Raw genomic sequence first — 23326 nt, forward strand, 5'->3', positions numbered from 1 at the left:
AAAATGATGGTGTTAAAACATCCTTTGAAAGTTACAAAACATTTTCTTTGGCATTTGGATGACCAAATTATACAGATTGCCAAAGAAGTCATCTATTTAGGCTCAGTGGTCAGATTCTTTCCAACAAAAGTACATGTGATAGCGACTTTAGAGGCCAAAAGACAACTAAGCTTGCATATGAAAAAGATTATAAGCAAGTTTTGAAAATGTTCCATCCTTCCGGTTATTCGTTTTTACATTGGCAAAGTAATACCTATATTGCAATTTGGTCTCAATACTCATTCTCAGTCCCATGTATTAGAATGGGATAGACTAGATGGCAAAATCTGGGAAGCGTGTCTTATGCTTACCCAAGTGTGTTCCAATTGCCAGCGTACGGTACGAATTGGGCCTGCAGTCAATGAAGGCATGGATGGAAGGCAGGTGGTTGTCTTTGTACAGGTCAATTTTAGTTCCCCATTCATTGTCACTATATGAAGACGCTTCCTTTGTTTTGCAGGGTTGTAACAACCAACACTTGAATAACTTAAAGATGGTTTGTACAAAAATCCTGCTAAAGTCTGAATGTACGGAAGAAGTTCTAATCTGTAACCCAATAAAAGTGAAGGCGTGCCTAAAAAGAGCAGACAATTGAGGCTATGTGCTACTCAGGGGTTTCCCAGTCCCTAACCTCTATTCATACACCTTACACAAATCAACGGAATTACCAATGCAAGCAAACAATTCAGCCTTTGACCCAACTCTCTCTGGACCCAAACTGATCGGGACAGGGAAGTACCCCCAAAGTCACGTTGCAGTGTTTCATGCAAGTAAAATGTCTCCTGAGAAATCTTTGGGACAAAGTCAATAGGCAAACTGTGTGTATGGGAAAAAGGCAGGCAAGTTCCAGAGGTGCGATTTGGTGGCACAAAAACACAGAGGGCTATAGAAGACCACAATGAAAAGTTTCAGTGGTTGGTTCGAGCACCAGAAGATGATGCACCATAGCAGAAAAACCCCAAAGGAATCCAATGGGAAAATGCAGTTGAGAACTTGCAAATAATCTCAACCATGGAACCTCCAAGTGCAAGTATGGTGAATAACCCAACATGGCCCAGACATATGTAGTTACTGTGTTTTTCTACCCAGATAGTTGGTTCCAGGAGGGCTGAACACTGCAGTAAGTTCCAGACTTCTTTTCCAGGTGCGCTTTACAGGATGCAACTTCACAAGTACTTGAACATTGGGACAAAGAGTACCTCAATTCCAGAAACAACCTTCATAGTAGTGGGACCCTCAAGCCAGAAGCAAATGTAACTGCTGGGAGCACTCTGAAAAGGTAGGAGAACCAGACAAGCAGGTACCAGCATCTCGAAGGACAAAGGAGGGAAGCCCAGCTACCAAAAATAGTCCCACAGTGAAGAGTATGATTGGGACGGCCCTGAAAAACAGATGAGACTGGATGCTGAAGTCTCAACAGCCTTTCAGGTGAAGCCAGAGACCAACATCAAAGTGGGATTACGATGGCACTTAAGCAGGAAGCTGGCAGTAAAATGGCCTGGGGACAGTCCCGCACAGAAGGTCGGGCCCAGAGAACAGATGGACCGAGCAGGATGACAGAAGGCATAAGAAGGATGAACAGGAGCCAAAAATGTCTAAACAAAATCAGCCCAGGACAAAAGGATCAGCCAGTATGGCCAAACCTGGTCACAAAAATGCATGTCACAACTGCCCATTTAAGGCCTGTTTAGTGGTACCCCTGAACAAAGGAAGCCCTCCAACAAAATGGCTGAGTAGGACTTAAAAAATACATTGGTACATAAATGGCTACCAAAAAGGTACATTGTGCTACCAATGCAGTACATAGCTTTGCATCCCTGGTGAAGTCAAAAATAAATCGCCACACTCAGCCTATCCCTTAAATCCAATGGTGGCTTAATAAGCACCCTACTTGTGGCCTACAGTGATGGTAAGAAGCACCTCTGGACCTGGTACCCATATAGACAACAGAGAACCATATACTGTTAATGAGGGGAAAGGGGCTGCAATGGCAGGGGGGACACTTCAGCAGTTGTCAGTATGACATGAAACAAATAGGTCAATGTCCAATAATTTAAAAAGAGGGGCACCCTAAAACTAGTCCATGAATTTCCAAAAATGAACATGCAATATGTCTCCTTGTTCTACCACTGGCTTTCACTAGGAGAGATCTGAGTGGCATCTTCTTTTATAACATCCCCTTTCTGCTATGGCAAAGGGAAGACTGAACTAGGCTAAAATGTTGGTAGTGAGTAACTTCTCTGTGGCTCCTTGTAGTCTGAAACCCGCAGCTTCGGGACACTGGGTGTAATAAGAAGATTGGCTACCTTTGTGCAAACTCATTTGCTTGAGGAAGACTTCAGTTCTAGACTGCCTTTTTAGGAGCAGAGTGGAAACTACAGTGTATAGGGTACAGGCAAGTACAGCGGGCAGAAAATCTATAAGCGGAGTGTGGCAGAGTGTTCCAGTCAGCACGGTGAACATTGTGCAAACGCTGCTTGCTGTGGAGTTCTGGTGCCGACCGTGTTTCCTCACTGTCTATTGCAGAAAGAGGGAGGAGCAGTTCATAACCACTCGCCTCCCCGCCGAGCAAAGTATGGCAGAGTGTTCCAGCTTTCTGGAGTTCAGAGGAGGTGCAGTAGGTGGCGTACAAATGGAGGGTCCGCCTTTCTCAATTTTTTTCTCCCCGGACTCGGCTACAAGTAAAATCAAAGGTAAGCGGGAAGGGGGTTAGTGTGCTTAATGCCAATTTAATAAAATCTGAATCCTCAGCCACTCAGGAGAGCAAATCCAAGCCCTTATCTCCAGCTCTGCAGGACAATGCATGCGCTTGGTCCAATGCCCCGAAAAAGGGAATGGAATGTAATGGTCTCACCCTGGCCCTAAAAAGGAAGACAGTTTCCTCTAAAAACAAAAAGGGGAGGGCCCCTACAGCTAAAGAGGTCTTGACTGGCCCTCTTGGGGTTTTGGATCACCAAAATGATTCTGTCTGCCTGAAGGTGGAAGAAGTTCCGACTAATACCTTGGAACTGACGGATGCGGAAATCCTTAAGATAATTGGGGTGCCAGAACTAAGCAAAAGGAAAACCCCTCCGGCACCCTCCCGAGGTGAAGAAAATAAGGTTGAAGAAAGGCCCAGAGCAGAACAAATCATGCAGTAATTTGGAAGCCCTGAAAACTAGGGGCTCCGGTGCAGATCATCCTCGTGGTTGCCTCTGCCCTCCCTTCCATACCATACCATTTCTGCGATGTCGGTGCTGAGCAGAGCCTAAAAGGAACAAAGCTGTGGTTCAAGGGGCAAGCCTCCCTCTCCAACGGAGGAATATCCTGCTGATCATAACAATCTATCCCAAAGGCCGGACCTAACCCTTATAAGTGGAGAGGAGGTGGCCCCGCTGGAGAAATTACAGCAACAAGAAGATATTGCCAGACCCAAATCTCTGACAAAGGAACTCCCAACAGCTCAGCTTAATTTGGAGTCAGATGTCCCTATTGAAATATTGTCCTCCACTTCTTCATTGGAAGACTTTGCTTTTCACCAAGAACTTTGAAAGGACCCACAGCAATTTTAAATTCCACCGCCTTCATTGCACAACCCTCTCTGCTGGCAGCAATAACGTCCCAGTTGCCTTTCTTGAAATTGCACGACTCTTTGAATGAAAATCTAATGGACCATTCAACCCGATTGCCCCATATAAATTCCTAATTGATCTACATGGAAAATGTCATCACTTCCTTGCAGTCCAGAATCGACCAAGAAACGGAGTGCTCCAAAAGAATCCACGATAACCTCTCAACCGCCCTCCATTTAGAAAGCGAGGAGAAGAAACGTTTAATGGATTCCCTGTTGGAATTACTTCAAGTAAAGGCCTCTATCCATGTTCAGAAGGCCCAAAGGGCTTCAATGGGTCTCTCAGAATTATTAGCCACGATGACACCGACCACTAAGAAGACCCCTGCTAAGCAGCAGAGTTTAGGAGTGGACAAGGAAGGGAGGAACAATGGCAAGGAGACCACTAAGGTGATAGCTATTGGTTCGGTGGTCTGCTCTACAGAATCCTCAACCGCACAGGCTCTAGTCGTTGATCAGCAGACAAAAGAAACATTGAGCCCTAGAGAGAGAGTATAAATCAGGGGAGAAAGGATGCGGCCCCGGCCAAATTAGTTACAAAGGAATCGCTGGCTAAACAAAAAGCTGGGGGCAATGCCTCCTCTCCCATCTTCCAGAAGAGGAAAAAGCTCAACGATTGGAAGCTACTTTCAAAATGGAATCATTGGTCGGAAAACAGATCTAATGGATCTCGTGCATTTTTAAGGAATCATACTCCCCCCCCCCCCCCCCCATCTCACCTGAACGATTCCAAAAAGAGTGGAGGGAGTTATTTGAAGACACGGGTGGTGCCCAAATCAAGGGAGAAGTCCAAATCTGGCAAAACAGCGGCTCCTTCTTGACTGTTGATTGAAGACCTCCCATGTCCAAAAGATGAGGTGAACCTTAATTTGTCGCTCTGGATGGTTCATGAGGATGACCAGAACGAAGCGGAATCCATGTCGTCCTCAGAGAGCATGGTCTTCCTGCACGAAGGGGGCTCTTCACTATTGTGCGTAGGCTTAAACAGATATAGACCAGAAGCAGTTTCAGACTCTGGCAGAATGAAGGAGTTCAATTCATCACAAAAGACCTTTCTACCTCGCCCCTAAAGATGTTAGAAGGGTAGAAGTGACGAAGCAAGCTTACACCAAGACTGAAAAACTACTGGAAGACCCACATATTAACTTTTTAAAGTTCGGAAAACGTGGAACAATAGCTCCTAGCCCCCGCGATGATAAGACTATCGAGGCTTCTTCAACTAAAGGACTGACTGATTCTAAACCGAGTGAATGGAATGAAGCTGTTCTACCATGTGCCGGCCTTTCAATTTCTCGACTCAGAGGATATAAAAATTGTCGATTTCGCCAACGAGAGACAGACGGAAAAGGTGATCTTGCACTTAATTTCGAGAGCAGTAAAATTGGCCCTTCTAAATCAAGTCCATCTATTGGTTTAAAGGCCATTTTACAAACGGGCCAAGGGAGATGTCCGTCCTGCCCATGAAGATGGTGTAGGTAAAGAACTCAAAAGCCATGTGTCAAAATGGAAAGGCCCCCTCAAAATAATATTTTAAAGTTGCCTTCATGGAGAGAGGAGGATTGTTCCTTCACAATGCAATGAGAAATTAGAAGGGTGTAAAGATCAAAAAGGGAGAGGGAATGCTCGCAAATTGAACTAACAGCGAGCAAACAGATGGATCTTTGGCTTTTGGAACATAAGAGGGTTCTCCCATCTATCCAAGGACAAGGACATAATTTCGGGAGAAATGGATATCCTTTGCCTACAAGAGATGGTTATCAATTTCGCCAGTCTATGACGGCCATATTTTTTACATCAATCCTGCCCTCATTGGGAGGAAAGGCAGGGCCTCTGCAGGTCTGCTGACACTGATAGAAAAATGGAAGGGGCCTCTACGTGGTAGACTATTTGCCCTATAGATTCATTCAGGCTACCTACGTTAGAATGGGCGTGTCTTCCCAGGGTAGCCCTGCTGGGTTACTTATTAAAAACATCTACTGGAACCCCAAGAGAATTGAATTGACTAAGTTCCTGCAGGCTTCCACTGATCTCAGACGAATTCCGCAGTAAATATTAAGATAAACTTAATCTGTGTGGGTGGGGACTTTAGCGCCTTGCCTGGTTTGAGGGGGTGAGATGATCGATGAGATGGTGGGCCAAAAGGGGCCCAGAAGCGTGAGGGTGCTGGATTGCTTAGAGTTAATGGAAGCCAGTGACTTGCACATGGTAAAGGGATGCGATGAAGCGGGCGGCCAATCGGGAGCCACCTGGACTAATGGTGTGCATTCCTCTATTTTGGACTATGGTCCTCATTACAAGGGTGCTGTCTGGATACAAGGGTGCTGGTAAGGCTACTGGCACAGTTGTTTCCAGACCATCACACTACGGGTTTGGCTGCCGGAGCCGCTGTGCCCAACAGGGCAGAACCAGATGGACACCGGCCACGGTAGGCAAGCTGTCATGGACACCGGCACAATTATTAACAGTGCCAGTGCATCCGTGGTCCCCACTTCCTGGAGTCCTATGCGACTCCATGGGAATGGTGATTAACAATTACCGGCACCTGACTTCACGGCCGCCGGGGATGTAATACCTCGGTGTTACAGGGAAGTCAGGCGCCGGTAATTCTTTATGGGTCCGGCGGCAACCAGCTGGCATCACCGGCAGGGTTTCTGCTGGACTCGTAATGAGGCCCTATGTGTTTGTTTGTCCTAATTCAAACAAACCGTTTACCTCTTTAAAAACCGTACCTAAGAAAAAGAAGTGATCACTCCTTTGAGATTACTATACGAAAGAGCGAGACTCCCCTGAGAAATGATGTTTGGCAATTACCCCAGGCAGTTTCTAACAGATAAAACCGGTTGAGACTTATGAGGGCAGATGTCAGAGCCCTAAAATCCAACATTGTAAATTTAGGGAGCAGAAAGGAGGGAGTGAACTATGCTCCTCTGCTTGCCGAATTCAGGGCCTCAAATAACTCCTTGAATGATCTGGGCAGGTGCCATGTGCATAGTTATGATGCAGTAATGGCTAAAGAGAAAAACAAGTTAAGAAGAGACATAGGAGCCCTGAAATGAAGGAAGCTGGAAGCTATAAGCACCTTGATTGCTAAGAGAAAGCAAAAATTCAGAGATTGGGTAACGGGATACAGGGCCAAATTGTTGCAGGTAGACTCCAGGACCATGCTCGCCTCGATAATGGGAAGAGACACGCAAACCATATGGGAATTGGTCAACCAACAGGGCAAGGGAAAAGTCATGCCAGTGTCAAACATGGTGCCAGAGAATAAATGGCTGGCCCATTATGAGAAAAACTTCGCTAAAAAGAAGGGTGCTCCATTGACCCATCCAGAGGAAAAGGGGGTAGGAGGTTGGTCCTTAACTTTTGATGAGGATGACTTGCTGAGGCTTATTAACAAAGCTAGTAGATCCAGGGCACTGGGCCCGGACGGCATAACAAATATGATGGTGAAAGTCACCCGAAGACTGGGCGTCCCTCATGTACTCCCTTTTCAAACAGATCATGAGGACTGAGACTATTCCCAATTCATGGAAGTCAGCTGTGATCTTCCCAATCCACAAAGGAGGCGAAAGGGCGGATCCTTGAATCTATCGCCCTATTACCCTCCTGGATGCAAAGGGGAATATCTTTGGGGGGGTCTGTTGTCCCATCTACAAAAATGGATAGCCGCCACTGGTAGAACCGACACTAGACAAACAGGATTTATAAAGGGCATGGGGACGGAATTTAATTTGTTTCTCTTAAATATCCTAAAGGGAAAATCAATGGAAAAAGACGCAAATTTACATGGCCATTCTAGACCTTAAAAAGGCTTTTGATAGTGTGGACAGGGATAGTCTCTGGTGACAAATGGAGGAGTGGAGCTGTCCGGAGTGCCTGCTTGCTGCTATTCGATCGCTATATACAGGAACCAACGTTAGAATTAGGCTGAATGGGCAAGGGCTTCTATCCGATCCAATCACCACACAAAGGGGGCTGAAACAAGTTTGTCTGCTTGCCCAAACCTTTTTTAACCTGTGTGTCTGATCTACTTGTCTCATTGGATGGGGTGAACGCCTTTCCACCCAAAATCAGCAATCACAAGATCGGTAGATTACCATTTGCTGATGGACTCCAGCAAAGCCTGAACGCACTGTTGGAGTACATGAGGGCGAATGGCCTAGGAATTAACCCGAAGAAAACTGAAATTATGTCATTCAGCATTCGTAGCAAGAAGGGTGGCTCTGGTCCTAAATATTTTTGGGAAGGGACTTCCATAATGGAAACCCAGTTGCTGACATGTTTGGGTGCTCTTGTTAACAACAGGACGGACAATGGTCCTGGGTGCTTGGCCCTAAAAAGAAGATCTCCATGATGACATCTCAAGCTATACTGCTTCATAGGAGATTTGGAAAATTCTCACTAGAACCAGCTATTACTTTTTTGAGGTCAAGGTGACTCTGGTCTTGATTATTGGCACAGAGGCGTTCTTTTTACATCTTACAAGGTTTGGGCAGCTTTAGAAGGATCTTTTTGGAGAAGGGTCCTGAAATTGCTAAATTTGGTAGCGACTATAGTTATTAGATACAAGCTAGGCCTCCTCTCACTGTGTGCGAAAGTGATCAGGAAGTCGCCATCTTTATTTCGCAACTGCCTACTGGTGCCCACCGCACTGCCATTTGAAATGCTTGGGCAAGAGTTGGGTACGATGGCGATGGGCATTCTGGGACAATGGGATCTCCTTTGTAGAGCTCTGCTGGAGTCGTTTGATTGCAGCATTGAGCTCTTACTGACTAATCCTGATAAAGTAAAAAGGAAAATCTGGGTGCAAGATTGGATAAAAACCCTTGACGATAAAAACACCCATCGGTGGCAATCGGCCTGAAACAAGAAAAACAAGGCATAAGGCTGCAATACTTTAAACAATTTCCGTCCCTATGGAATAGATGAGACTGAGATTCAACCTGCTCCCCACTAATGAAATCAGGAAGCTGTATGGCAATTCAAATGTGGAGAAGTGTAGATTTTGCAGATCTGAAACCCAAGTAGAAACTCTGTGGGATGTTCTGAAGTACTGCAGGAGGTTGACGGAACTGAGAACAAAATATCTGGGTGACTGGCTAAAAAAAGCCAACGCGAGGAGGCTGAAAGCTTCTGGTCGCTCCTTATGGGTTTTGAAGACTTTATTATGATTTTTGCTTTGATACAGTTCTTGAAAGAGGTGTTTCATGTGTGAAACTTGGGAAGGTTTCAGATTGTCAAAGGTGCTTTTCTCTTGACTTGTTTTTTTTTCCCTATGGTTGTGGGGAAGGAGTGATGTTTTGTTGTATGAACGAAATTGTGAGGTCCATACTTGGTAAAGTTTTAATGGCGTTGATAAAAGTTTGTAAAAAACGATGTAATCAAAATAAAAATGTAAAAAAATTGTGCACACTGATCCAATAACCCAGAGGAACCAACGCAAACATCTTCAACAGAAACCCTCTGTGCAGCCTCCCATACTGGGAAACTTCAACACTAATACAAACTTCAAGAGTCACTGCTGTGCCAAACAGAAGGTATTACAGATTGAGAAACCCTTTGACTGGTTTAAATTACATTTTTTCAAGAACAAACGAAAGTCCTGTCCAGCCAGTCCAGACTCTGCCACTAGTCAGCACAATGGCCTTTTTTCAGTACCAAAGTCTTAACAATTACAGTGGACATTGATTTTAATCTTAGCCAAGGTACTTCAAAAACCAAGCTGTTGCAGGACTAAATAAGTAATCAAATAAATTGAGCGGTGAGACTTTGCCTCTTGCACTCCTCTTTCATGGCGTCAAAAATTCTCTCATTAGGCAAAATGCTCACCATTTACAAGAGTTAATTAACTCCCGTAACTCAATCACTTCCCACACTTCCTTGTTCTACCACTTTCTAGAACACACCCACTAGAACTTGAATCATACGAATGCTTCCAAATCCTGTCCTATACACATAACCGGTCTACCAAGCTTCCCATAGCTAAGACCTGAAATCAAATGCTACTTTTGACTTCCTGTTACACATTATCAGCGTTGGTCATTGTGGCAAAGAAGGAGATTAGGAAGAACGGCACATAACGTTATAATGCAGGCTCCCAAAGCGACGGTTCCTTGTGAGGATGACCACGGTCTAGTTGTTCCACGCACATCTTAACGTTTCTGCGTCTACTCGCGTGACTCCTGATAAGGAAGGAAGTGTTACTAGCTTACGGGCCGCTACTGTTCATACCGACGCTCCGTAAATTCGCCGCTAGGATTCCTCCTTTTGATATTGCTAACTTGCATTCTCCTCTAATATCTGAACTTCACTCTTTTCTTTCCGCCTCCCATACCCACAGGCTTATTCTCAGGCCGTATCGCATCTCCACCATAGATTTCCAGTTAGGAGTTTCGCCCGTGTCTGTAAATTCCCTTAAACTTAGTGTCCTCTTTAGCTCATTCAATCCTCCCATTGCTAACATTCATTCCCTTACTTATCCATTCATTCAGCACCACAGTTCTAAGACTTCCAGCCATCCGGAGACTCCCAAGAACGTCCTCATCCCATTGAGAATCACATTCTGAATACCACGTACGTTTCCCTTCCAAACCCGTAGTACTCTCTTTTTCTCTCACTCCTTCCTACCTGGCATTTACCTGTTCTATCTTGTTCCCCGGAAAGGTTTCCAATCTTCTTCGCACTCCAGCTAGCCTAGAGGGACCGTCCAACCTGCTACTCTCCGTTCCGAAGAGCCACCGCGATTCAGGGTTTTATTCCCCAGGAGGGTTTCCCTGGGGATTCTGCCTCCCTCCTCTCTGATATTCAATCCGGGGAGTGAGAGAGAGCAGGACTCCCACGGGGGATTCCTCAATCTCTGCCTGTTGCCTCCGGTGCAAGTCTGTCTGCCCAGGTTAGTGAAAATTTAAGTCTGATTCTACATCAGATAACAGATAGCGACGCCATAGGTATCGTAATACCGGGGCAGACGGCGATTAGCTATGGAACAACAGATGCAACAACTCATGGCTGCAATGCAGTCCATGTCGCTAGAGATGCATACCCTAAAACAAGACAATGCACAGTTAAAACAGCAGATAGGTCATGCCTTTTCTGAAACTCCTCTGTCAACTTTTCACACGGAAAAGTTTGACGGGAACCCGCTTAAGCTGAAAGAGTTTCTGGAAAGCTGTACTATTCAGTTTACGTTTAAGCCCAGGTTCTTTCCCAGGTGGGATTTGTGATCTCCCATTTATCGGGTCCAGCATTAGCATGGGCTACCCCTTTGGTTACATCAGGAAATGTTATTCTTGATTCCTATCCTGCTTTCATAAACAGTCTGAAAACCATGTTTGGCCGAAAAGAAATTTCGGTATCTTTACAAGAAAGACTACTAGATTTGAGACAAGGATCTAAGGATCTTATCTCTTATATCACGCACTTTAAACAATTGTCCTCTGAGACGGGATGGCCGGATGATGGTCTGATCACTTTATTTAGGAGAGGACTGTCTGAAGAGCTCAAGGATGAGGTCTCAAAGATTCCTAGACCAACACATTTGGCAGAAATGATCTCGATTACCATGCAGATAGATTACCGGGTGCAAGAACGCCATCATGAAAGGAAGAAGAGTAAGAGTCCTCGAGCTCATTTGGAGTTTCTCCCCGGGAATACTAAACCCATTTCTACGGAAGAGCCCATGCAGATTGGGACTATGAAAGGTCCTTTATCTAGCACAGAAAGGGAGAGGAGAAAGAATTTAGGACTGTATGTATTGTGGATTATCTGTACACATTCTAAGAGACTGTCCCTTAGTACCACCTCGTAGAAAGCAATCCCAGGTTTCGGGAAACGCCAAACCCCTACGGTAGGGGGAACCACAGTAGGAGTGTTTAGACAGGGTTCACCTACTAGCAACGAATCTTCCTCAGACCCTGGGTTGGTTGACCAACCCATGGTCGTGATTTGTTTGACAATAACCCTCCCAAATTCTATCCTGAAGAATGTACCTGCACTCATTGATTGTGGGGTGGCTGGGAACTTCTTGGATGACGAATGGGCATCTAGTAAAGGGATCCCTAGAGTAGCCAAACCACTGGTAACTCCTATTCAAGGGGTTGACGGGACTCCTTTGAGTTCGGGTCCAATTCGAGAACACACTACCTTTAAATGTTCAGGTTAAGGCTCACCAGGAAACCATAGAATTCTACCTCATCAGAACGGCCCATTTCCCCGTAATCTTGGGACTATCGTGGTTGAGATTACATAATCCTTCCATCAATTGGTCAGCCAGTACTCTTTTTGGGTTCCGAATACTGCACCTCTCATTGTTTGTCCGGTTCTTCAGTAGGAGTACATATCCCGTCGGAGATGGAAAGTTGCCAGAAAGTTCCGTCTATTAGCCACATCAGTAGGATTCCTGAATGCCATTAGCTCTATCATTCAGTTTTCTCTACTCCCAAATTTCCCACCACATCAATTTAATGCCTGATCAGCCAATTCCTTTCGGGCGCATGTATGTGCTTTCCCAGAAAGAAAAGGCAGCTCTGAAGGAGTACCTTCAGCAAAATATCCAAAATGGTCTAATTTCAGAATCCAATTCTCCTGCTGGAGCTTCATTGTTCTTTATCCCGAAAAAAGATTCGGAAGAATTACGACCCTGCATAGATTATTGATTAATATTCCAGACAAGTATCCCACGCCATCGATTCCTGATATCCTGGAGGCTGTTCGAGGAGCCTCATTCTATACTAAACTGGACCTCAGAGGAGCCTATTATCTTATTAGAATTACCCATGGGGATGAGTGGAAAACAGCTTTTCGAATCCCTTTCGGACACTACCAGTATCATGTTATGCCTTTTGGACTGGTCAACGCACCAGCAATCTTTCAAAGATTTATGGACCATCTATTCGCAGATATCCTTCTTCACTTTGTCATCATATATCTCGATTATATTTTGATCTTTTCTAAGGACAAAGAAGAACACATCAATCATGTCAATCTCGTGTTAGCTTGCCTTCAAGAGAACCAGCTATACTGCAAGCCAGAAAAATGCGAATTCCATCAAAGTCAAGTAACATATTTAGGGTTTGTCCCGTCTCCACAAGGGATTTCAATGGATCCTAGAAAAGTATCATCAGTTTTGGATTGGCCTTCTCCTTCGTCCATCAAAGAAATCCAGAGATTTCCGAGTTTCACAAACTTCTATCGCAAATTTATCCCCTGTTTCTCTGAAACTGTTCGACCCATCACGAGGCTCCTAAAGAAAGGGGTTATCTTCGATTGGGATGAAGAGGCACAGAAAGCCTTTGAAAAGCTAAAACGCCTTTTTACTTCTGCTGAGGTACTGTCTACCCCAGATCAAGATCGACCTTTTATTGTGGAGACAGATGCTTCACATCATGCATTGGGAGCGGTTTTACTGCAAAGGAACGAACAGGGAGACGAGAAACCAGTAGCATATCTATCCAAGACGTTTAATCAGTCAGAAGAGAATTATTCTGTCATTGAAAAGGAGTTATTTGCTATTAAAAGAGCCTTTGAAGAGTGGAGGCATTTGCTATTGGGAACAAGATACCCGGTCGAAGGACGCACGGATCACCAGAATCTCAAAGTACTACAGCAAGCACATACTACCAACAGCAGACAAGCGAGATGGGCCCATTTTTTCTTGCCATTCAGAATTGAGTTTACATACCTCCCGGGAAACAGAAACCTCCGTGCAGATGCCCTTTCACGTAAAGATTTCTCTCCTCATCGATTCACTCCAAAACCTTTATTCGCTAAAGCTAGATTCGTAGCAATGACAACCAACTTTCTTCAGGAGCTGAATCTGGCAACGTCACAGAACCGACAGACATGTGAAGAAATAGCGAGCCAACATCCGCTTAAATTGACTCAAGGCTGTTACTTCCATAAAGCTCAAGTCCTGATTCCATCAGCTTCTTTACAAAAGGAGGTACTAAAGATGTGCCATGACTCCAGAGTGGCTGGACATCGTGGCTATCGAAAACACCTTGGAACTCATCTCTAGACATTTCTGGTGGCCTACAGTAAGATCTGACGTCCGTGATTATGTTTCCGCCTGTGTGGTGTGTCAACAGTCCAAGACTCCTCGTGTTCCATCTTACGGCTTACTATCCTGTATGCCTATCCCGGATCAACTTTGGAAATTTATTTCTACAGATTTTATTGTTGATCTCCCTCTTTCGTCTTCACACAACACTATTATGGTAACCATCTACTATTTTACTAAATTGGCCCACTTTACACCTCTCACCAAGATTCCTGGCGCAGAACAGATGGCAAAAGTGTTCTTGACAGAAATCTTCTCCAAGCATGGACTTCCAGATACTATCGTTTCAGATCGTGGGTCCCAATACACTTCTAATTTCTGGAAATATCTGTGTCGAGAATTGGGAATAAAGAGATCTCTCCGTTCCGGATATCACCCGCAGACCAATGGTCAAACTGAGCATTTAATCCAAACGTTAGAAGGGTATCTTCGGTGTTTTGTATCCGCAGCTCAGGATAATTGGATGGAGTTACTTCCACTAGCAGAATTTTCATACAACAATGCACATCATTCTGCAATGAACTCAACCCCGTTCTACTGCTCCTATGGTTATCACCCATCCTTTTTACCCTCCATCTCGCCTCCTTCTTCACAATGCCCGGGAGTCGACTGCATGATTTGCGACATTCAGAAAGGTCACCGTCTGGCTCGCCAATCCTTGAAAGCAGCCCAGGATCGGTCTAAGCGATATGCTGATCGTCATCGCAGAAAGTTACCTCCACTTCAGAAGGGAGACTTGGTTTGGTTATCTTCTCGTTTTCTCCCCAAACATCTGGTTCCTTCCAAATTGTCTCCTTGATTTTTTGGACCTTTTAAGATCCTCTCCCTAGTAGGAGCATCACCGGTGCGATTAGATCTACCTCCTTCCTGGTCTCGAATTCACCCCGTTTTTCATGTCTCACAGATTAAGTTATCCGTTCCGGACCGCTTTGCTAGAACTCATCCATCACACCCCCCGCCAGTGAACACTGAGACAGGTCCGGAATACGAAGTGGCCAATATCTGTGATTCAAGACACAGACGAGGTCACCTTCAGTTTTTGATTGATTGGAAAGGGTACTCACCTTCAGAAAGAACGTGGGAAGATGCTTCAGGGGTCCATGCCCCCAAATTGGTGAGAAAATTCTATCGCTTCCACCCCGGAAAGCCGGGTTCTCCTCCCCTGAGAAAGGGGCATGCTGTTACACATTATCAGCATTGGTCATGGTGGCAAAGAAGGAGATTAGGAAGAACGGCACATAACGTTATAATGCAGGCTCCCAAAGCGACGGTTCCTTGTGAGGAAGACCGCGGTCTAGTTGTTCCACGCACATCTTACGTTCCTGCGTCTACTCACGTGACTCCTGATAAGGAAGGAAGTGTTACTAGCATACGCGTCGCTACTGTTCATACTGACTCTCAGCAAGTTCGCCGCTAGGATTCCTCCTTTTGATATTGCTAACTTGCATTCTCCTCTAATATCTAAACTTCACTCTTTTCTTTCCGCCTCCCATACCCACAGGCTTATTCTCAAGCCGTATCCTGTCTCCACCATAGATTTCCAGTTAGGAGTTTCGCCGGTGTCTGTAAGTTCCCTTAAACTTAGTGTCCTCTTTAGCTCATTCAATCCTCCCATTGCTAACATTCATTCCCTTACTTATCCGTTCATTCAGCGCCACAGTTCTAAGACTTCCAGCCATCCGGAGACTCCCAAGAACATCCTCATCCCATTGAGAATCACATTCTGAATATCACTTACGTTTCCCTTCCAAATCCGTAGTACTCTTTTTCTCTCACTACTTCCTACCTGACATTTACCTGTTCTATCTTGTTCCCCGGAAAGGTTTCCAATCCTCTTCGCACTCCAGCTCGCCTAGAGGGACCATCCAACCTGCTAACCTCCGTTCCGAAGAGCCACCACGATTCAGGGTTTTATTCCCCAGGAGGGTTTCCCTGGGGATTCTGCCTCCCTCCTCTCTGATATTCAATCCATGGAGTGAGAGAGAGCAGGACTCCCACGGGGAATTCCTCAATCTCTGCCTGTTGCCTCCGGTGCAAGTCTGTCTGCCCAGGTAGTGAAAATGTAAGTCTTTGATTCTACATCAGATAACACTTCCTACCATCACTTTCTGCCCCAGGACATACTCTATTCGGCTCTCAAAGTTACCACCCACAAAACCTTTGTTCACTAACAATGGTTGCCTATGGCAAACAAACACCTCAAAAACCAAGTCCGGTTCATACCAATGGAAGAGCATCTTCCCTTTGCTATACTGTGTGCAAGGTTGTAGACTCAGTTGCTTTTTTGTTGACATTGCAGGATCAACCATGCTACCCTCCTTCCCACTCACAGGGGCAACACAAGATGGACAATGGTCTGAAGTTAAGCACCCTACACTGCATATGGGTTTGAGGCATTTCTACAGAATACAGCAAACTTATTTCTATGTTACATTTTGACTTACCGGCCTCCCTAACATCCTACAATTCCTTCACCCCAAAGATCATATAAACCCATAAAAATGTGAGGAGAAAGGCCTCAGTCATACTAACCCGATGAATGATCCCAGCCGAGTGGAGATGTTTAATTCCACAGAGCATCTGATAGAGCAGGTAGGACATGCGCTCATGGTCTAGTTCCATCTGAATGACTTGGCAAAGATTAGCATCCATCAGTTCCATCACTATATACCTGAAAAAAACAAGAGATACAAGTCAAACCTCTCAAGACACATTTGGTGAAGGGACAATGGAAATCTAAGTTTTCTAGGATTCCATCAACTAATCAGGGGCAAAATAGAAGTGGCAGGTAACAGTACACAAAAACAGATCCAAGAGACAGACATCACAGAACAGCAATGCTCAGATAGAAGAGGTCTAATCAGACACTTTAGAAAGAAATGTGTGGGTGTTTGTATAGGTATTATAGGGCGTCACTAGTTTACAGTTAAGGTGAAACCGATCAATAAATAGGAAATACAAAATTTCTAGGTGCAGGGATCGGAACTAAGATTAAATAAGCAGGAGCTAAAAAAAAAAAGCTCTTGGGTATTTAGCATTAACCAGTGACCAGGAGCTAGCATTGGGTAATGAGGAGCAAGTACATAGTGCTCCGAAATACTAACTTGCACACAAGATGCAAACATATATTTTTGTCCTTTTGTCCATTGTGTGGGAACCCTTATGCTTTAAATGTCATACAGATGTGTACTAGTATTTATTTTTATATTGGCCTAAATGCACAGAGTTAGATTTCCATAGGTGTGTGCTCAGCATCAGTTGGCCTGGGGAGCCAAAAGTGACTCCTGGTAGCTGTTGGTATCAAACTAACCAGGGTCGTCTGGGCTACAAGCAGAAGCTTAATAGCTGCCAGCTCTCCCCTCAATTTCGAAACCTGTATATCTAATACCTTTTGAGCCATATGATGGCTCAGCAAAAAGGTTTCCAGACAAGATGCCCCTCCAAAATAGAAAATGTGTGTGCAAATCTGTGTTACGGGTGTATGGGGGGATTGGTCCAAGAGACCCCCCTCCCCTGCATCGTCTCCCCCCTGTGAAGTCCATGGCTCGTCAGGGGTTCCCCCTGCCACCAGGGCCCAGGTGGTGGGTGGGCCACTGGCTGAAGACATCGACCAAACATGCTGTATTTAGCTAGGCCCTGGAAACCACTTTGTGAAATAAAGATGGTTTAAGCCCTGTGCACCACAGCGTGGCCCCCACCCTTGGAGAGTTTCACTTATCCCTGTGGCCGCAGCTCTCTGGCAGATCCGCTGAGAGCCCGTTCCCACGAACAGACGGACATGAGCTAGTGTTAGATACCAACACTAACATTTCACCTTCCGCAGTGTATCGCTGTTCCCAGTATGACCCGGCCAGCAGGGCCGGGGTGGAAAAGAACTGTAAAATGGTCCCCTGACAAAAGCAGAGTCCCCAAATACTAATGAGCAGACCACCTGTGATGAAACTTTTCTCTCCATTACCTTTCTGATTAAACACCTGTAACCTCCATGAAAATGGCAGAATGTGTGCTTATATGACATTCAGGATGAAGTACCCACATCCCCGTAGCTATGCGCAAATAGTAAAAGTGTCTCGGGGGTTTTCATGTTATATGTTTCGCTGAGAAGACTGCACCCCAAGGTCCCATGCCATAACTGAACTAATGCTGCTAGAGTGCAAAGGAAGACAAATACAACCCTATTGGGAGCTCATGTAAGTGGTGCACGAAAATACACCATATGTATGTCCAAGCTCACTATGTGTCACTGCCGTCAATCTTATTAGCGGGTTGTTCCTGCGTGCTCCACCAACCCTACTACTACCTCGCTTACCGCACATGTATAGAAATGTAACAAAATGTTGTAGTTGTTAAATACTGAGCGTATAGGTAACGCGTTTGAAATGGCCATGTGAAAGGCACTAACAATGTCAAAAACATAAGCTTTGAAAAGACTCAATGAGTATTGTATATTATGTGAATGTTTAGGTCTCTGCCACTTAAATCTGCAACACATGAGGAAAATACCTTTGTGAGCATATGCAAGGCCATTCCCCCCTTCCTCCCATTGCAGCCTGCCAGACGAAAAAGCAGAGGCCTGTGCTGCTCTGCTCCACCTCCCCCAATTCGGCTGGAGCCGCTTCAAACATTCACATTTCCCCGCAGCACCCAAGGCCACGGCCTGCCACCTGAATTATTTACAACCCAGCAGTAAACCCCGGCCTTAAACACAGATCCAAAGGCGCCCTTTCTTAGGCTCCACGACCCACCGGCTCACCTTAGGTTAATGGCCCCTGTAAAATTAGGACACCCAATATTATAGCAACACTACAGGAACACATTCATAATGACTTCTAACGAGACATGATAACTTGGACAGCCCGTCCCGTGCCCTGAGACCCAACCTCGCGACCTATGATACCCGGTCAACAGGACGATGGTAACCATGTACTGATGTATCACCAAAAGACCCTACTCTAGGTGCATTCCTCCTGTGTTGCATTAACCTGTAGAATAACCTATTGGAAGATTTATCGGAGAAGATAATATTGCAATGTTGAATGACTGCGGTGTGCGTGGCCTTAGGGCAGAAAGCCAGGAAAGACGTTCATCACTGACACTGGTCACGGCTGGCACAACAACACCGTCCGGATGCGCCCAGCTGACCTGCCCGGCCCAGCCCAGCCCACGAGGGTAACCAGTGACGTCCACCGACCACGGCAAACTACATCGCAGCAGCACCTATAGTTAGTCGTCGCCACCCAATCCCCACAAACTTGTGCCCCCTATAGCATGTAGGTTCTTATGACGCTTTTTGTAAATATATACGCCTGTCTTTGCTATTGTCTGACAGAGCGCTCTCGGAGTTTGCAGAGTCCTTTGCATGCCCTATTCTGATTGATGAACTCCCATTTAAGCTCACCCGCACTTTGTCTTAGCCTTATTCCCATCTTGGGAGAGTCCATTATTGTCTCTCATAGAGGGGAGGGTCGTGCTATCTGGGGGACGCTCGCCTTCAGTGGCGACTCCGACAGCGTGATTATTATTTTCTGCTAACATATATATCCCTACCGCCCCCTTTGGCACGAAAATCTCTGGTCGGCTCCGGAAGGCTGCCCGCCAACGGCGACCGATACGCTCAGAAGTGCGCACACAACAGAGAGAGGGTATGGGATCCCGGTTGAAAAATCCCCTTTGAGTACCGCTCGCCAGAGCCGGGGCTGACCGTTGAGCGTACGGCAACACTGCCTAGACGGACCCAGTTTCGGAGATTCTCGGTTCAAGACGGGCACGTGAGTATTAAGTGCGAGCGACCATAAAAGGAGTAGGGGAGGAAATATAGGACAGGGAACGAGGTTGGTTGAAAGGGGACACTTTGGGACTACTAAGGACCACTCTAGACATTCTTTACTTTTTCTTTGCATATGGCCATTAGGATTAAGAGGTGAAAAGAGATAAAGAGACGGGAACCTAGCTCCGCGAGGGGGTAGAAGGCGGCGCCGCATAGTGCTATCTTGACTAGTACTGGGAATATATGAAGAAGTGGAAAATGAGAAAGGTGTCTGGTAAAGGAAGACACGGTGAATACATTAGTGACTGCTATTCTTTCTATTCTTCTCTCTGGGTTTACGGGGAAAAAACAGGGTTAGTACAAAAAAAAAAAAGGATAATCTAAGTAGAAAGACGAGTTTATATCAAACCTACAAAACAAATTCATATCAGATTAAGACGGAAAGGGACAGCTGGCAAGGGAGGAAAGGGATTACAAGTTGAGCTATGAACAGAGTGTTGCCTATGGGTGTGTAAGCATCGTATGTGCCAGAACATATTTGTCACGATGAATGTGTAAAGGTGGTCATAAGTGCATAATTACGGTGTGGTTATGGTAAGTGTGACCAGAAGAAATTTTACAAAGAAGAGCGCAATGTGGTAAAGTGATTGTTTCTTTGGGCAAAGTTGCTGAAGGTATTGATGGTGTACGAAGGGTGGTTTGCTTTTGTATGTGCCCCCTAAAGTATACAGAATAGAGGCTGGGCGCGGCCATTCTTATATTGTACAGGTGGCGGAGACACACGCAGGTCCCCACGCGCAGCAATTCACAAATACTTAGATGCATCTGGTGATACATCTATATAAAGATATATATATATAAATATACATCAGTATCGAGCAACCACGAGCTATGGGGGCAGAAACACCATTATCACATATTTGTAAGAATCTACCTGGGTATGCTGAACGCATCAAGAAATATCACGATCAGTGGATCACAGAGCTGAAGGGGGAAGGATTACCCCAAATATGGCCCGAAGGGGGATCATTTGACAAGAGTGTCCTAGATATGGTAGCTACATGCATTTGTTTGAAATACAAGGGGAAGCAGCTACATAATAGGAGAGAAATATTAGACCTATGGAGATTGTTTGAAGAAGTACCCCCGCCTAAGAAAAGGGAATTAGGTACTGATCTGCCATCTACCACTGACAATCCATTACTGATACCAAGAGATGACAAGGTGTTGCCAGAAGGGGAGCCACCAGTAGAGATAACTAGGTTGTACCCAATACTAAATAAGCCAGTGCCCGCAGAAGGATACAGTGACCCAACATATGTACCCACAACAACAACCACTACGGTTCAAGGGCCAACAGCACCCCCACCGTATGAGAGTCAGAGAGCGAGACCAGGTAAGTACACCAATAGTGAACATAGAGAAACTAACAGAAGACCTAGAGTCCAGGATCTCTATAGCAAAAGATGAGCTCTCGAGAATAAAAAGTATATGTGAACAGACTGCGATTAATGCTGCTAGGTCAGAGCCCACATCAAGAGCGCAGAGTGAGAATAAAACCATTGAAGAAGGGTGGAAGAAGGGGGAGATTTTGTTTAGGATACAAGAAGAACCGGCACAAATAATTGAACTAGAGGGGAGGAAGGAGCGCACTGACGATGAAACAAGGACTACAGGAGGTAGAGAGGAGCTATTGTGTGATATAGGAGAAGACTTAGAGGAAAGACTAAGCATGGCAATGGGAGGAGGAAGTGAGGGGTTGGATGGCGCATGTTCAGGGAGAACCATGGAAGAAGAGTGGGCAGGACGACTAAGGAATAGATTGGGGAAAATGGCACCACTAGGAAAATACGGAATGAAGGTGAGTGCAGATACGACAACAAAGGGGAGGTTACAACTCCCAGTAATACACAGGGGAGGAGGGAGGCCAAATTACATACCTTGGGCTCAGATGGATAAGGCCAATTTGTTAAAGTCATTGCCCCCGCTATCAGGAGGGGCAAGCAAGTGGATATATGCATTCGAGAAAAACACAGCCGGGGTACCTCTAGCAATAGGTGATGTGAAGAGTCTGCTAGAATCAGCAGTCGGGGATCAAGCTGACAGAGTATGGGTAAAGGCTGGCTTCCCGGGAGTAACTTTAGACTGCGATCGCCATGATGGCGCCTCTTTTAACACAGTACATGCCAGGGTGTGGGACGCCTTAAGAGAGACGTTCCCAGACACCCCAGATTTGCAGTCAGTAATGCAATGTACAATGAACGACGGGGAAGATGCTATGGATTACATTTTTCGGGTCCAAGAGATGTGGAGAGCAGAAACGGGCACGCCCTGGTATCAATCAACATTATTATTATTCTACTTCATAATAAAGAGGGGGATCCCTAAAGAGGTACAAAAAGCACTTGACAAAATCGCAGGTATTGAAGCAAAAGGATGGTCCGAAATACAGAGCATAATAGTTCACCACTGTAAACGAATAAAAGAGAGGGAAAAGGAGATAGCGCAGAAAAGATTGGCAGACGAGGAAAAATTAGTACAAACGAAGCTAGTGAAGATCGCTGCAGCCGTAGCCGCGCTCCCACACAGCAGGGAGGGAGAAGAGGAGGAGGAGGGGCTGGTAGCAATACAGGGGAGGATGGCAACTAATTGGGCAGGAGCAGGGCAACGGCAGTGGAACGAGCAGAGTGGAGGTCCGCAGTGGCAAGAGTGGGCCCCTTGAGGGGGACGAGGTGGGTACAGGGGTCATAGAGGGGATGGACAAGGGTACGGGGGAATGGGAGGAAGTGGATGGCAAGGTCCCAGAGGTGCGCAGGGAAGCTGTTGGAACTGTGGTAGGTGGGGGCACTTTTCCAGAGAGTGCAGGAGTAGAACAAACAATGGATTTCCAGAGATAGAACACTATGGCCACCCTCACCCGGGAAGCCCATATGGTCCCCCAATGGGGCAACAACAAAAGGGAACAAGAGCAGGGGTACCCAGAGCAAAGGCAAGGGCATCACTACAGAACACAGAATCACCCACAAAACAACGACACTATGCACTACGCCCCAGGCAACCCTTTCGCAACAAATGCAAATGGAGCCCCAGCACCAGCCCCCTATAGTGGTGTGTCAGTAGTTTCAGGAAGTGTGTTCAACCAGGGGGGGGGACAATGAGACAACCAGCATAGGACAGCCCAACGAGAACACTTGCGTGTCCTGTTCTATCTACAACCTACGATGCAGCAGAGGAATCATTGCTAGGGGCGCAGATAGGAGACAAGCAGTTCATATTCATGGTGGATTCGGGAGCGGAGAAATCATGTATTCGGGACGGCCGCTTTCCGTTATCTAACCGGAAGTTAGAGACGCAGGGGTTCTCTGGGGCTTTAATTGAAGTTCATACACAGAAGATTTGGATGTGACAGTGGGGGGTAAAACGGTAAAGACACCCTTACTGTATTATGAACAATCGCCAATAAACCTGCTCGGAAGGGACCTTCTTAGCAAGCTTAACATGACAATATCATTTACAGAAAGAGGGATAGTGTGCACGACACCAGGAATATGCCCATTACGTGTAATGCTGGTACTGCAGGCTCGGACAACGGCACCGGAAATACATGGCATACAAGTGGACAAGAGAATGTTCATCGAAGGCTTAAAAAAGCTGGCCCAAGTAGTCCCTGAGCTAAAAAAGTTGGAGTGGAAAACACCCGCAGAATTCATCTTCCGCCCAATAGTGCGCCCAGACATAGCACCAGGGTCAGTGGTATCCTTAGACCTGCATGCCGTCCAGGTATCAGCAAAGAGGATTGCAGTGATTGGGATGGACATAGATGGGTGTGAATGGCGCACTGTACTGTGAATCA

The 23326-nt window shown here is 45.8% G+C and overlaps 1 protein-coding gene across 5 annotated transcripts in view; it reads right to left on the reverse strand.

Annotated features, from left to right (window-relative positions):
• LOC138472811 (mitogen-activated protein kinase 8-like) overlaps positions 1–23326 on the reverse strand; it is a gene marked incomplete in the record, with an annotated part of 957660 nt that overhangs the window by 369896 nt on the left and 564438 nt on the right. For all 5 annotated transcript variants that reach the window (XM_069611172.1, XM_069611169.1, XM_069611173.1 and 2 more), the window contains 1 exon segment: positions 16239–16377. In XM_069611172.1, the coding sequence (XP_069467273.1) occupies positions 16239–16377 (139 nt within the window).

This window comes from Ambystoma mexicanum, chromosome 8 (genome assembly GCF_040938575.1).
Source record: "Ambystoma mexicanum isolate Mex_15411 chromosome 8, UKY_AmexF1_1, whole genome shotgun sequence".
Lineage (NCBI taxonomy): Eukaryota > Metazoa > Chordata > Amphibia > Caudata > Ambystomatidae > Ambystoma > Ambystoma mexicanum.